A 15,380-nucleotide genomic window follows, 5' to 3' on the forward strand; every position below is an offset into this window, starting at 1 on the left:
AGTCTAACAGGTGCCTTTGGTACTGTTACATTGTTGACCCATTATGAGACTATAATTGGTGAGCTATGAAGGTTAACATGAAATTGAAGCAATTACTTAATTACCTAATTGTCTTAACTTTAACACACAAAGGCGTGCCTTTTTTAAAGAACTGAGTGTATTGTAAATGTTTCCTTTTATTAGAGTGTGTGTTTAACATTAGACATTTTTATTTTCTGTGTGTGTGTGTGATCTTCACATTGTGTGTGTGTGTGTGTGTTTCAGGGGAGATATGTGTGTGGTCTCTTCTCCTCCGTTAGGATTTAAACAGGGCAGCCCCTCCCCCAGCCCAGGGGACCCCCAGCAGACCAGAGGCTCAGAAAGGGTATGTATTTCATCAGTGTGCAAGCAGGAGGTCCTGTGCATGGCACATGCTCTATAGAATTATGTGTGAGAGATGTATTTACTGTGCATGTGTGGATGTAATGCCACTGTATTTGGTAAATTGATTGGCATATTGGTTGGTGGTTTCCTACAGATCAACAGAGATCATGGTTCAGTTCCAAGGGAGTGAACGCACACTACTAAAAAAACACTACCTGTACTCTATGTGCTAAAGTGTCAGGTTAAGGAATTGATGGAATGGAATGTCTGTGAGGTTGTACATTTCCCTAGGGGGCTTGTTTCCTGGTTAGTGAGTTGGTTAGACGTTTACATGTGTACTTACTTTTGTAGCTACATGTGTATTCATGTGAGATGATTTGTCCTTTGTGCTCAGGGGGGGAAGGAGAAGAGTCCTGCCGGAGGCGGAGACACCATCACCTCTCTGCCAATCAGCATCCCTCTCAGCACGGTGCACCCAAACAAGCTGCCCGTCAGCATCCCTCTGGCCAGCGTGGTGCTGCCCAGCCGAGCCGAGAGATTGGTAAGGGTCGGCGCTTCATCTGCAGCCCACATACCTCAGGCTCAGGCCACACACCCTAGATGCGTGTCTGTTGTCACTTTAACCCAAGCACACGTTCAGTTGGTCTAGGAAATCTAGCAAAAGACTTATTTGTGACTTTAACTGTTGCACAGTTTTGTAATGTGGAGGTGATCTGTGAAGTCAACAATATCAGGGTGGTAGCCTACAGAGAGACTGATTTGCTCTTTCAAGCTAACGCCCAAACTAAAAACTCATTCTTTGCTGTTTGTGTTCAGAGAAGCACACCAAGTCCTGTGTCCCAAGGAAGAGAATCCTCAGCCAGCCAGACCAATGGCAAACAGCCTCTCACTCCTACCTCAGGTGGGTCCCTTCCCTTAAGTCTTGTGCTGATTTTCCTGATCTAAGACCTAAGACAAAGTATAAAACTCCATGTCTTCGTCAGTTGGGACATAACCGGAGAGAGTTATTTTAGCAGACCCAGCTCTTTGAGAGTGCAGTTCTCTGATGGTGCTTTGTTCCCCAAAAAAATTATTGCCTTATGTGTCATTTCTCTCCAGGATACTCCTCCAGCTCAGGGTTGGTGAACGGCGGGCCTCACTCCTCAGTGCTGTTATCTGACCAGGACTCCTCTGCGTCTGGCCAGCCCCCGTACAACACCCCTGTGCTGGCCCTGCAAGGTCGCAGTCCCCCCCACGCCACCGGAGGGGTGCTGCAGTACGCTGACGGCCCCCCCAGGATCCTCCCCGAGGATGGTGGCGGCGAGCGGGTGGGTGAGTCGGAGGGTGAGGGCCCAGACAGTGAGGCTCCACGCCGCATCTTCTTCTCCTCCTCATCGTCCTCATCATCATCGTCCTCCTCCTCCTCTCGCCTGCACCACAGTTCGGCGAAAGCCAGTCAGCATCACCAGAACAACAACAACAGCAACCACCACCACTCGCCAGGCACGCAGGAGGGCCGCAAGCGAGGACGCCGGAAACGTGGCTCCACCGGGGCACCATCTGCTTCAACGTCCCCCAAGAGGAGATCCTTCCCTGGGCTGGTCTCAACCGGACACTCCTCTGGTTCTCCACTCAACATCAACTCCATGGTGAGATATGCCAGGTTTTGGAAATACATGGAACATTTTAGTGTGGAGACATCCAGTTTAGTTACCCTCCTAAAATGTCTATGTAAAGATATGTAACTGAGGTAATGAACTCATAACATTCTGGTACTAAAAGTCTTGAATTGTGCACGTTGATAATGTGGTTTTAAACACCTGAAAAGTCTGTCACGGCTAGTAATCTAAGTAACTAAGCTCATCTGTAGAGTGGGTGTCTGCCCATCTGCTCCCCTCAGGTGAACAACATCAACCAGCCTCTGGAGATCTCTGCCATCTCCTCCCCGGAGCAGTCAGGACGCAGCCCCTGCCCAGGGGACCTGGACCAGCCTCCTGTGCTGAAGAGAGAGCGCCCTCTGGAGCTCAACGGCTCTGGCCGATACCCCTCCACCCCCAGCTCAGAGGACGAGGGCTCAGGCTACCCTGCCGACAGCTCCAGCTCCAGGTAGACACCCAGTTTCACCTCCATTCTTCCTGCGCGAGGGGGGGCGGGGGGGATCTAAGTTGGAGGATGTATGAGTTTGGGAAAAGGCCCAAAGAAGAAGAAGAAGTTAGTTAGAAGAAGTTTATTTCAGTCATGACCTATGACGATACCTGTTCTGCTGTAGGATTGAAAGGAAGATTGCTACAATCTCCTTGGAAAGCAGAGGAGGAGAGTCTGACAGAGGTGAGAAACCAGTGACTTCAGGATACTTGTTTTACTTGCTTCATTCAACATGTACCTCTCATAATGTAGCCGTTTCATAAATCACATTTCTTCTGTTTCTCTCTCTTTCTCTCTCTCAGGGTCTCTGGGCCGTAAATCAGGGGGCAGCTGTGATGTTTCCTCTTCCTCATCCTCATCCTCCTCATCTTCTTCCTCCTCATCCAGCAAGTGGAAGTCCACTTTCTCCCCCATCTCTGACCCCAAGCCCACGCCCCCAGAGCTCCGACAGGGTGGCTCCCCATTTCGAGCAGGGGTGTCCGACACAGAGCACAAGGCATGCGCCCAGCAGCAGCGACCTGATTCGGGAGCGGCGATGGGGGGCAGCCCTTCTCTCTGCCTCCCCTCCAACCTCTTCCTCAGCCAGGACCCTGGGGCTGGTCGACAGGGGGTCACTGGAGCATGCAGCCTGACCAAAGCCAGGCCCCGTGAGTGGGAACTGAAGGGCGTCGGCGGTGCCGGAGGCAGCCTGGTCAGCCAGAACCTCTTCATCTCTGCCGCCACCAGTGGAGTCAGCGGCATCCTGGCTGGCAAGATGGGCGGCGCCGGCGTGACCTCCGGTGGAGGAGGAGTGGGCGGCTCTGGGGCGCAGTACGTGGGCACCCAGTTCCCCCTGGGCGGCGCCTCGGTGCTGCAGTCGCTGTTTGGCAGCCAGGCAACCATGCCCCCAGTCAGCGTGCCGCCGCGCCTGGTCAACGGCCACAGCAGCTTCTCCAGCGCCGGCCTGATGGGAGGGGCTGCCGGAGGTAAGACACCAGCCACAGGGGTCAAAGTTTACTGCTGTTATGGGGGTGGGGTTCGAACAGGAATGATTCATTTACATGGAAGGGCCTTTGTGTGGTTTGGGGAATATTGGGATGGGCTACTAGGGATGGAAAGGTCACAGGGAAGGTGGAGTGTACAGAAGGGTGGAGGGTGCATCAAGGGGAGGTTGAAGTGTGGTGAGGTGGGAGAGATGGAGGTAAGTGACGGAGCTATCCATCGCTGACCACCCATAGCTGCGCTTTGCTGTTTTGCTGTGCTGTCCTGCCTCGTGCTGTGCTGTATTGTGCTGTGCTGCTTTGCTATGATGAACTGACACAAGCCCTTTGGCTTTAAATGTAACCCTATGCTGACCGTTGACTCAGAAACTGAGTGGGTCAGACTCTAAACCTTGAGGTATGACATGACTGAACCTGGTGAATTGGATATATTTCAGTCAAACATTTAAGTAATTGAACAGCGCTCACGCTTCCTGTGGTGCCTTGTGTCGTCATGAGTGTTTGCCCCCGATTTTTTTAAACAGAGACATTTTACAGTGGTCCAGATCCACTTTGCCTTTGAACATGACCCTTCCAAACTAGTACAGGAATAGTAGAAGCTGTGAGGGTCTTGGCTCACTTGTGAAATGCCTCTCTTGCCTTTTATGTTCATGCTTGTATGTGCTTGTGGACTTGCTTGCAGCTATGCAAAACATGGCTCAGCCCCCTCCTGTTCTCTCCCCCTCCCTCTCCCTCCCTTTCCCTCTATTTCTCTTTCTCCTTTTCTCTCTCTCTCTCTCTCTCTCTCTCTCTCTCTCTCTCTCTCTCTCTCTCTCTCTCTCTCTCTCTCTCTCTCTCTCTCTCTCTCTCTCTCTGTCTCTATTTACCTGTGTCTGTCTGTCTCTGACTCACTATTGCTCATTATCTCATGCTCTCTGTCTGGATCTTTCCCTCACTCTCTCTGTCCCTCTCTCCCTCTCTCGGGGATCTTGACTTCTCCGTCTCTCTGTATCCCTCATTTTCTTGCTCTCGTTCTGTCACTCTTTATGTCTGTGTCCCTCTCTCTTCTTCTCTTTTTGTGTCTCTCTCTTTCTCCCTGTCTCTCTCTGTCTGCCCTCCCCCCACCCCCATCTGCTGTGTATTCACAGGTATCTTTCACCACACGCTGCCAGTTTCAAGCTCCGCTGCTCCGTTTGGCTCTGTAGGCCTGGGTTCTCTGCTGAGCCTCTCCTCCTCCTCCTCCTCCTCCTCATCATCCTCAACCTCCTCCTCCCATCCCCGGCCGCAGCAGCAGGATTCCTCTCAGGCCAGAGGAGGAGCCTCTGGCCCCGGCCTGGCTCTCACGCTGGCCCCCGCTTCTGCCTCGGCCCCCCTGCCCATGCTCAACCGGACGCAGTCTGTCCTGCACACGCCCCTCACGCTCGCCCTGCCCCTGCCCCCGCCGCCCCCTTTGCTCAATGTCTCCTCTTCGTCCCCCTCCCTCTCTGCCACCTCTGCACTGCTGCAGCATCACCACAGGATGCATGTGTCATCTGCTCCCTCTATCTCTCTCTCCTCCTCCTCCTCCTCATTAGTGTCTGCTGCCTCCGCTTCTGCCTCTCTCTCCTCCTCTATCATGTCCTCCTCATCTTCCTCCCGCTCCACCTTCTCCATGCATTACCCCCCGCACCCGGCCCCCCTGCCCCCCTCGTCGGGCTCTGGCAGCTCCTGGAGGACTGTGGGGCTGCAGGCTCAGGCCTCGGCCAGCCGGCCCAGATAGCAGCCAGCTGCCATGGGGAGGGGGGTATAGGCTTTAGGGACGGGTGGGAACAGTATGGGAGAGAGGAGCGGCAGTGAGGGAGGGGGTCAGGGTGCTGCCCACATGGCCCCTCTCCAGTAAAGGTACGTGGGGTTGCGGGGGGGGGGGTGGTGGTTTGCATGTGCTTAGGAAAGATGTATTTATGAGGAGTGTTGGTGTAACATTCATGAGTTGCCACTAGGTGGTGCCTGAACAGAGTGTAATGGTAGTTTGAGCCATGTTCCTATGTACTTCTAACAGTTATGCTGGGATATTAATTCCACGGTAATGATTTTCTAATAGCAAACCTCATGTAGGTACAGATCATCTTTGTTTGACATGGTACATTTTCATAGGCCCCTGGTTGACTTTAAATCCCACAGTAGTGTAGATTGTCAACCAAAGCACACACTCTGCATATATATGGAATAGCATATAAAAACATTTTGCCCTGTTCAAGTGTATTCTCAGACAGTTACTTGAGCATTGAGTCCCCCCCACCCTTGGCTCTGTCTAAAGTGGCTTTGCCCTGTCCTCGACAGGAACATGAAGAAATCTACCTCAACCCAGCGGAAACCTATGCAAAGCTCAGATGGACAGGTGTGGACCAAGCCAATCCTGTTACCCCGACGCTCGCCACTGCTGTGACCTTTCCCTCACCGATCCACTGAAACCCAACGCCAGCACCGACAGCACCATACACTCACACTCACACTCACACTCACGCTCACGCTCACGCTCACGCTCACGCTCACACTCACACTCACGCACACGCACACTGAGACACAGCAGCCACGGCCACTGTAAAGTATCCTGTTTAGAGGACAGAAAGGACACAGATATCTTTCTGTCCGTCTGTCCGTCTCTGTCTGTTTGTGTGCACGCAGGTGAGTTCAGAATTCTAACAGTGACTGTGCTACGTAGCTGAAGAGAGGTGCTCAGTGTGGATGCGGTGGCTGGCAGGTGAGCTGACGCGGTTGTCGTGGCCAGTGGGCTCTCAGTGCTTCTCCGCTTTCTCTCCCATCCTCTCTCTAACTATTCCTTCAAAGACCTTCCTGTTTGCTCTGCAGGTCGTCTGCACTGTTTTCAATAGATTGCTGTGTGTGTTATCTTGTGGTGCACAGGAGTGAAGAGGGGGTTTATGTGGAGGTATAAAGAAGCTACCCCCTCCTTCTCTGTCTGTCTGTCGGTCTGTCCCTCTCCTGCACTCTCACACACACCTCCCCCCTGCGTTGGCTCAGTGTAATGATACACTGATGCATGCCAATGGGTTTGGGCAAAACTACACAGCTCTGACCTCCAGTCTACACACACACCTGCATCTGTGCAACCAGACGCTACCACAGCACAGTCGGCTTCAATTTCAAGCGCATATACAGAAGCAGACACACTCACACACACACACACACATACACATACACACCCTCTCATACACAGAATACTTGTGAGAAGGGGTTTGTGCGTTTCAAAGGTGCTTTGTTTTTCTGTGTTTTCTATGTGTCTCAAACACACAAAACCTTTTTCACATATGCTGAGTTTGGCTACAGCAGACAGTGGAGTGATTTGTGAGAATTCTCAGACAGTCAGAAATTAAGTCTTTATCAGGTCAGCCACGTCAACTGCCGTTTCCCTATTCTGGTTACGCTGTCTTCTCCGGCTGCGCAGGAACACCTTTCCCAACGCAAGGCTTTATTTATCTGACGCTTCCTTATTTAAACCAGAAACGTGAAGGCTAGCATCCTGCTGAACCCATGCTATTGAAAAAGCCCTTTGGGGACTGGTTGTGTTTCTGCTCAGTCTAATGATTCAGGTAATTGTGTTTTTTGTAAAGAAAAAGAAGAAAAAAAAGGTGGTGCTTAAACATGTCGCTATGGGAACCCTGTTGTGGTGGTATTTTAAACCAGTTCGACCAGCCAGCACACACTCAACACACTCACACAGCCTCAACACACCCCTCACACACTGGGAAATGCAAAAATAACAAAAGAAAAAAAATACACAAAACTACTGGGCAACCTTCACTCTTCCTTTTTGTTTTTGTTCGGTTGTTTATGTTTTTGTTTATTGATGGGTATTTCCTTTTCTAATGTAATGAATCTTGTACTGTGAATGGAGTGTCTTCTCATACTGTGTAATTGTGCATAATTTAGGTTATTTATCTTTTGCGTCTTTTCCCTAGCAAAGGCGATGGTGCGTGTGTTTGTTTTTCATGTTTTTTTTCATTTGTTTGTTTTTTAATCTATTGATAAGAGTTTAATTGTGTAGAACACAATAGATTGTGTAAAGAATACGTGCTTGACTCAGTCTAAAAAGAAAACAGAAAAACAACAAACATGGTGCTACAATCTGTACAACTCTGGACTGTGCCTATTTATATGAAGAACATCTGTAATAATAGTTATCGATTCTTGGTGCTTCTTTTTCACAGGGATGAAACAGAGGCCGCTTTGTGGCGCTCTGGTGTTTTTGTTTGTGTGTTTCTTTTATATTTATAATGTAATGACATTTCCTTAAGTGCATAGAGCGAAAGAGTCCCTGCCTGTTTCGATACATTTAGTTGCGATGTTTGGCACAGAATATATATGTAAATATATATACAGTATTTTGATGCATAGCTCAACACCTGTTTATTTGGTTGTTTTAGACATTGTTTTGCATTCAGGATGATGTGCATGTGACATCGACAGGTGTGTCTGTAGAGCTTTCTCTAGCTTTAGAGTTGTTTTACAGTCTGAAAGTTGGCAGGCGAAGTACAGAGCCAGAATAACTCCTCCGGTGCTGAGCTTTTAAGGTGTGTCCCGTCACTCTAAACCTTTTAACTTTCTTACCTTCCCTTCCCTATTAACTGGTGCTGTAGGCCAGAGAGTCTAGCTGATTGAGTAATGAGCCAGTCAGCTCCACGGGGCCTCTGGGAAGCGGGCCTTCAGCCCCGCTGGGAGGTGCGTTGTAGCCCCCCTGAAACTGCTCAATGCCAACAGGGTGCTTTCATGTCCACACCTACCCCTGGCCTGCACATACGCTTAAAAAAAAAAAAAAAAAAACACACTTCACCTGGTGCTACACAGTTGTCTTGCAGGGCTCCTCACTCCCCCGGGCCTCATCATGCACTGCAGGCCTCCGAAAGCACTCACAGCTGTGGGAATGCTCAGCTCTAAGCCTTACTGCTTCTGGAGAGAAACAGGGAAAGCAAGAGGGGGGGGGGTAGCGATGTCAACAACTTATGGTGCTGCTTGACCCGCTGGAATCAAAAACACAAGTGATAACTGGTGCATCCGATACCAAAACCCGCCTCTCTTCAACCTTTAACACTTTCAACCCCTCGGTGGTTGGGCCACGTCATTAGTGATGATGTTCAAATGCTAGCTGTCATACTAATACTAGCTCACATACTTTGGACTATTTCCCCAGTTTGTCGGTATAGCCGTCAGTGGGTCACTCAACTCTCTCTCTCTCTCCCCCCCCCCCCCCCCCCCCCCCCCCACAATCCACTCATCAGGTTGTTTGCATTTCTTTTCTTTCCAATTGATTTTGTACACGTTCAGGGAGAGCTTAGACTCACCTCAGCTTTAGAGTCTGAATGCTGTCGGGTAGGAAACACTTTTTCTTTTCTAATCAGAGATGTTCCCTGAGCCTTCCTGTCTTCTCATCTCCCAGAAACGAGAACACACACACTTACACACAATAACAGCAACAACACAAACACCCATGCTGTGGACCAGAGAAACAAGTCCCTCATTACCAGCACTGAAAGGGTTTTTTATGTTTTGTTTTTGTTATGAATGAATTGTTCTTGTACTTGTTACAACTTTGATTTTATTCGTGTTTGATAATTGCAAATGGTGATGCTTTTAATAACACTTATTAAGAGATTCAGATTGTTTTAATACTCTTTAGACATTAAGGTGCTCTCCTTCACTTAAAACAAGGACAAATGCAGCTATGAACATAATGAGTGCCCTCTCCTGTGCTGTAGAGGTGCAACTGTCTAATAAACTTCAGTTCAAACATGCCCTGTTGCCATGTCTTCCTTGTATCCTGCTCCCATCCCACTTTTTTACTGTGCAAAAAGAACATTTTCTGCAATCTCACCATCCTTCCTCCAAAAAAATATCTCACAACAATGTGACTTCATCATAAAGTTTAATATAGTGTTGGTTAAATAATTGTCTGGTCAACTCGGCGTTGCCTTTGCCATGTCCTTGTCCAAAAGCTGTATATTACCCAGAAGGCTAGTCTGTATTTTCCACTCACTGTAGTTTGTCTCTCAGGTGTACCCTGAAGCATGTGGGTGTAAGTGGCCCTCACTGACCTGTGGCCTGCCTAAAGTCTCATGTAATTGTGAAAAGGCCGTTGCTTGGGTTATGCGCTGTTAACAGTCCAGTGGTCAAATATCACTATGCCCACACACCCTACTGCTCTGTCACTTTGGTGACCTTATCCGGTTACTCATGTTCCATGATCCCCGTCGTCTGCACTGAAAGACAACTGCCAACTACAAGTGATCAAAAGCACAGTTAGGTTTGCTGTCTGAGTATTTCTAAGATGTGTCCTGATCTCCCCCACCCCCTGCACATAGTTGTACAAAAACAATGAACAGGTGTTGAGATATTTCATTAGTAGGATGTTGAGCGGGTATTTGATTACTGAAAAGGAGAAACGTGAAAATGTTTGAAACTTGAGCCTCTGTAGTCTTGAAGTCGTTGGATACCACTGTGTGTGTGAGGAAGAGAGAGAGAGAGCGTAGCAGTGGGTGCTGGCAGCTGGGCGCGGAATTGCTTGCTACTTGTTTTGTCCATCTGCAGGGGAGGACAGTATGTGCAGAGCCTTATCAGAATACTCGCCAAATATGGGTCTGACAGTTTTGGGAAATTGCCCCATGGGCTTCACATGGAGTTGACGCTTCTAAGATCTTATTGTATTGCGTTTCCTTTCAAGACTTGCAAACGTTTTTTCTCATCGTTCAATTAATGAGCCACTTCAGGGCAGAGCTGTACTGCAATATTCAAGGTGTATTTGAAATGTTTGGCCACAGAATGAGTTTCAAGTAGATTTAAAGTGTAAGTAAAGACCTATATTTGCTCCAATCATTCTGTCAGTCGTTTAAATCAGGAAGAGGCATTCCAAAAGCAATAGAGGTGTGGCAATCTAATCTTGGCCAAATGGGTTTCTCTAAAGGACAGGCGTCTTAGTGGGCTTTGCATATAAAACAATAATGTCCTCCACAGATGTAAATAAAGATGGACCTCTAAGTCATGCTGTGGAGGCACTTATTTGACTGTTTCTAAAAACACTCACCGAAATAGGAAATAATTCTTCGAATATTTCTCTGAGTGATTGCTTTGGATCCTGTGATTTTTTTTATTTTTTTTTAGAGGACCTTGACATCTGTTGTCACCCAGCACCCCTGGAAACAGAGGAGAGACCTTGAAAGTCTGCAAAACAAAAATGCAGCTGTCTTCCCTCTGGTCAGAACACAGAACACATTCTTCCTGAAGATAAACTTCTCGCCGATGTGCACATACTCACTCATGCACATTAGTCCACTGAGGGAAAAGAGTGGTGGTTTAAAAGCTATAGTCCCATAGATTGCATAACACAAACCTAGCTAGGACTTCTTGAACGCCCTCACAGAGTTATATTTACATGTTCCATCATATAAAAATTTGATTCATAGCGAAGCTCCTTCATCTGTGTTGAGGGGAAAAAAAAGAAACTGAGAAATTGAGAAACTGAAGTGAACTATAGTGGTGAGAGATGTTTCAAAGTATACACACAGACTCTTGAGACCTTTACCACTAAATAATATATGGTGAAGGGGGGGGGGGGGGGGTATTAACATTATTAACAGTTAGAAGAAGTTAAAAAAAATGTGAGGTCCATATCTCACCTCCCTTGATGATAACAGAATTGGCCAGACCGGAGGCGGTGTGGGAGTGTGTTAATATGTAAATCCCTTCAGCCCTTTCCCCCCGCACACACACAGTCAAGTAGTTGTAGTAAACAATACCTCTGTGTGTGGACAGTGAGTTTCATACCTCTTCGTGAAGTAGTGCCCAAACTCCACCTCCAATAACCCAATCAAGGCCAGAGTCCTGTGCTCTGTGACAGTTCCCGCTCTTGTGAACCTGGAGAAGTCCGAGCTGATATAAAACCAGTCTCTCTCTGGCCCACCCTAAAAACAGGAACTGATGCAGGCGAGTCAGAACTTCTTTGACATGTGGATGCCCTTGTTCCTACTTCTGCCCCTGGGCCTTGCCCCCGTCACCACCACACCCCTGGAGGAAAGCAAGGGGCCCACCTTAACGCCTCTTGCACCAGAGGTGGGCAAGGACCCTGGATCAGGACCTCAGATCTGGCATGCTGGGTCAGCTCAGTCATCTGCCACGCCAGCTACTCTCCTTGAACATGTAGGGCTGTTGGGATCTATAATGCTGAACGGAGACACTCGTGATGCCCATCGTGGGGGAGGAAATGGAGAAGGTGTGTGAAAGCTTTTTATGGAATTTTCCATGTGGCAGATGTTTGGATCAGCCATTGGGATTTGCTGATGAATTTAGCTTTTTTGAGTTTTGCATTTCTGTATCATTTGCTATTGGCTATAGTCCACTTTTGTCATGTTTGTTTATGAGAGAATGTTTTTGTGGTTACATTTTAGTATTGTTTGACGATTTTAAGATTTGAGAAATTCTGTAAGGTGTGGTTTGTATTTTGCTCTCAAGGAAAGCAGGTGGATGTTCTGAAATCCAGCCTGAGCACGGAGGATGTGCAGAGGGGAGAGGACTCGTTCCCACAGCCTCCGGTGATCAGTACGAGGTCGTTCCCTTCTCTGCGCAGTGGTGTGTCTGGGGAAGCGTCGTGTTTTGCCATGGCTGGGAATTTAGGCGATAGACTGGGAGAAGTCCTGTCTGCGCTCCCAGCTGGCTGGAACAGGGAGAGTGAGTTGGGAAGAGACACCCTGGCTCAGTTTGGGATTTGCACTGGCAGTGATAGGTCAACTGATGCTAGGCTCCCAGCTTTGTCCATCTTGGCTGCAGTCAGAGATAAAGACAATGTGGGCCCTTGGGCATTGCATCTGGATAAAGGTGCATTTTTTCATTTGTTATCATGGTACTTTGAAAATATATATTTTTTTCAGTTAGTTAGTTTTAAACATTTACTTCCAAAGGTTTCAAAGCAAAGTTCTTAAGAAATGAATTGTTATGACTGGTCAAGTCTGCAAAGCTATCTCATGAAAAAAAGACAATGTCTCATCTCATCAATGTGCATCTTCTTAAAGAGAAATACCTGTATAGTTGAGCTCTAACACTAAACACTGACCTTGCATTTCTGCTTTAAGAGCATTTTGAAAACCGCTATATGGCTTAAATTAATGATATTCCTTACTTTGGGTTTTAGAACGCTGGGTTCCTGGAGAGGAAGCAGGAAGCTTTTCTTTGACCTTTGAAGTTCCTCAGGCCTTTGAAGTGAGCGCACGCCTCAGCACAGCGGTTCCCACAATGCTGTTGTTGTTTGTAGCCTCCAAAAGAACAGAGATCCTTGAAGTTACTTTCAGCAGCGATTCACTCCTTCCCATCAAACAGGTTCACCTCAGAGCTTTTTTCTTGTTTGTTTTCATGTCTGTGTGTAGGAATGTTGTTTGTGTACTAAGACTTTAAAGATCCAGTCTAGTGCATTCTGACAATAACAATTGAATCTTTCACAAGGAAAAATGATGTCCAGAAGCTTCTGAGGCAGTTTTACACTGTCCAAGGAATCAAAGTTAATGACTAAATACCACTGACACAGGTCTGTATTTGGGCACTAAAACCTAGCAACTAGTCACAATCAAGAATACACTCTTCGTGAAAATGGCATTGACTTGTTCGTCTCTGTCTCCTGATTGCATAAAACGTGTCAGTGACTGCAGAAGAAACCCCAGAAATATGTTTACCTCAACTGCTCCCTGCTCCCTCCCTTTGGTCCTCCATCTCCCCTACCTGCAGTAGAGGCAGGTGTAAAAGCAACTCAGAGATCTTCCATCCTCTGACTATATTTCAGTGCAATTCCTCTGAAAGGTCTTGGGGAAGAAAGAACAATATGTTATATATGCTGCAAATATACTGCTTCACATGCTGTGTCTGACCAAATCTCATGGCCCTTCTCCCAGACAGCATGTCTTTCAGTGGGAACTCGGTTCATCGTTCTGACCCGGAGGGCGTCTGGACCAGGGAGTCCAAGACAGCAGACCATACGAATCACTGCTGAATCAAAGGAACCAAACAACGGTGAGAACCTGTCTTCTACTAGAGTAAGGTGTCCATTCATTATTTGCTCGCTTTTTTTTCCTGTCTGGAGTTTAATCTGGACTATGTGGAAATAAATATGAAATCTTTAACCGTGAAACTGAAGTTCTCTTAGGGGCAAAGCCGTATTTGTCTGAAGTGCAAGACGTGTTAATGAGTCGTGTTCGAGGAGATGGTGCCCAGAACGGACCTCTGCTGGTCTTAGTCCCAAACAACTCACCAAATAAGGATAAGCCGAGGGGTTTCACCTCAGCTGATCAGAGGTATGATCATATGTGTAACAGAAACGTGCTTGTTTGTCTCTCTGAATGTGTATTTGGACTACAACCCCATTAAGGATCTTCACACGTCCTTGTAATTCTGTCTGTAATTGACTGGCCATATCTTTGGAAGATCTTTTCAATTTGTTTACATGAAACTGACATGATCATTACTAAAGAGTGACTGGACTTACTTGTAATTTCCTCTTGTTTAACAGTGCCCCATCTACAGTTCCGCCTCCACCTTCCAGAACCTACCAGTTCTTGTGTGAGCTCCAGAGGTTCCTTAGTGATGTTCTACGCCAGATGAAAGTATCATCTCAGCCTTACAGAGATACAGTTGCTCTCCCACTGGCCTCACTGAGCTCTCTGCCACCACTGAACCTGGGCGTGGCCTCCAGCGAGAGCCTCTTGTTGGGCCTACTGAACTCCTCAACGCCAACACTATTCTCCTTTCCACAGTGGGGCGCTGGGTTGCTGGGCCACAGGGTGGCGCTCTCTCTCCAGCCACAACTGCTATCTATGCTTCAGCAGCAGTTGGTTGACGCCAGGTCCCAGTTTCGGAGCGAAGAGTTGGGACAGAGTTTGATTGACAGACTACAGATGCTCAGTGATCTCAGTGCCTTGCCAGCTGAAGGGATGGATCAATCAGAAGGTGAGAGGAGTTACCTATTGTATTCACTTTTGATAGCAACAGAATGATTCTAACTCTGAGACTTCAAAGTTATCTAAATTATTCTCTCTGTTTAATCCAACCATGCAAATCAACTCAGCTGGTTGTACTTAAACACACACTCACACCCACAACACTTACAATGTGATATAAATTAGGATGTAAAATGCCATTTCCACAAGTGCCAGCTTTGTCCTGACACCAGAATATCCCTGCAGGTGATAGGGAAGCCAGTGAGGGCCAGTACCGTGCCCTGCTGTTGCTGAAGGCGTTACAAACTATCCTGGGGGCCTGGGAGGCAGAGCGAGCCAAGAGGGAAGCCCGCAGTGGAGAGGAGAGTCCAGGGAAAAGCAACTCCTGTCGCCTGCAGAGCTTGACCATCTCCCTCGGGGCCTTCCTTCTGGAGCCTTCTGAGGCCACCATCAACAACTGTGAGGGTGAGTGTGGCTTCCCTTTGCCCAAGGGCAACAACCATGCCATCCTGCTGAACTCCATGGTGCAGAAGGAGGGCTGGACTGGCCGTGCCCCCTGCTGCGTGCCCACAGAGTACGGAGAACTGCTGGTCATTGAGCTGGATAAGGATGGCACCACCATCACCGCCAAGACAAACATGGTGGCCAAGGAATGTGGCTGCCGCTGAAATCATTAACCTACCAACCACAGCCCACTTACAGGGCAGCACACAAATATATAAAGACTTGCATGTTTTTTTTTCCTTTTTGTCACTCACTACCATCATGTAAAGTATTACAATTACTGTGTAAATACTCCACCACTGTATTCATTTACCTGTCTATGTGTTTAGACATGACTTTAGCTGACACATTCCTTAAGACAGAGAAAGTATTTGTATGTATGTAGAGACTCACAGATCAGATGCGTTTTTGTCTGCAGAAAACATTAAAACCACTCGTTGTGAAAAGACGAAATGTTGCCTGGAGG

At 47.8% G+C, this 15,380-nt stretch overlaps 2 protein-coding genes across 2 annotated transcripts in view; both read left to right on the forward strand.

Annotated features, from left to right (window-relative positions):
* dot1l (DOT1-like histone H3K79 methyltransferase) overlaps nt 1-8,651 on the forward strand; it is a 30,015-nt gene extending 21,364 nt beyond the window's left edge. Inside the window, exons 21-28 of the mRNA XM_080833142.1 lie at nt 265-364; nt 758-904; nt 1,180-1,264; nt 1,462-1,991; nt 2,243-2,448; nt 2,612-2,670; nt 2,790-3,452; nt 5,766-8,651. Coding sequence (XP_080689268.1) covers nt 265-364; nt 758-904; nt 1,180-1,264; nt 1,462-1,991; nt 2,243-2,448; nt 2,612-2,670; nt 2,790-3,452; nt 5,766-5,773 — 1,798 coding nt within the window. The 3' untranslated portion in view covers nt 5,774-8,651. The remainder of the gene's footprint in view (nt 1-264; nt 365-757; nt 905-1,179; nt 1,265-1,461; nt 1,992-2,242; nt 2,449-2,611; nt 2,671-2,789; nt 3,453-5,765) is intronic.
* A 2,713-nt stretch (nt 8,652-11,364) lies between these two features.
* On the forward strand, nt 11,365-15,078 carry amh (anti-Mullerian hormone; the record flags this gene model as incomplete). Its single annotated transcript, XM_080860860.1, has 7 exons — nt 11,365-11,703; nt 11,943-12,305; nt 12,619-12,803; nt 13,370-13,487; nt 13,621-13,768; nt 13,984-14,420; nt 14,657-15,078. The coding sequence occupies exons 1-7, from the start codon at nt 11,412-11,414 to the stop codon at nt 15,076-15,078; spliced, it is 1,965 nt and encodes a 654-aa protein (XP_080716986.1). The 5' UTR covers nt 11,365-11,411.
* Nucleotides 15,079-15,380: the final 302 nt, after the last annotated feature.

Source organism: Sprattus sprattus, assembly GCF_963457725.1.
Source record: "Sprattus sprattus genome assembly, chromosome: 2".
Classification (NCBI taxonomy): domain Eukaryota; kingdom Metazoa; phylum Chordata; class Actinopteri; order Clupeiformes; family Clupeidae; genus Sprattus; species Sprattus sprattus.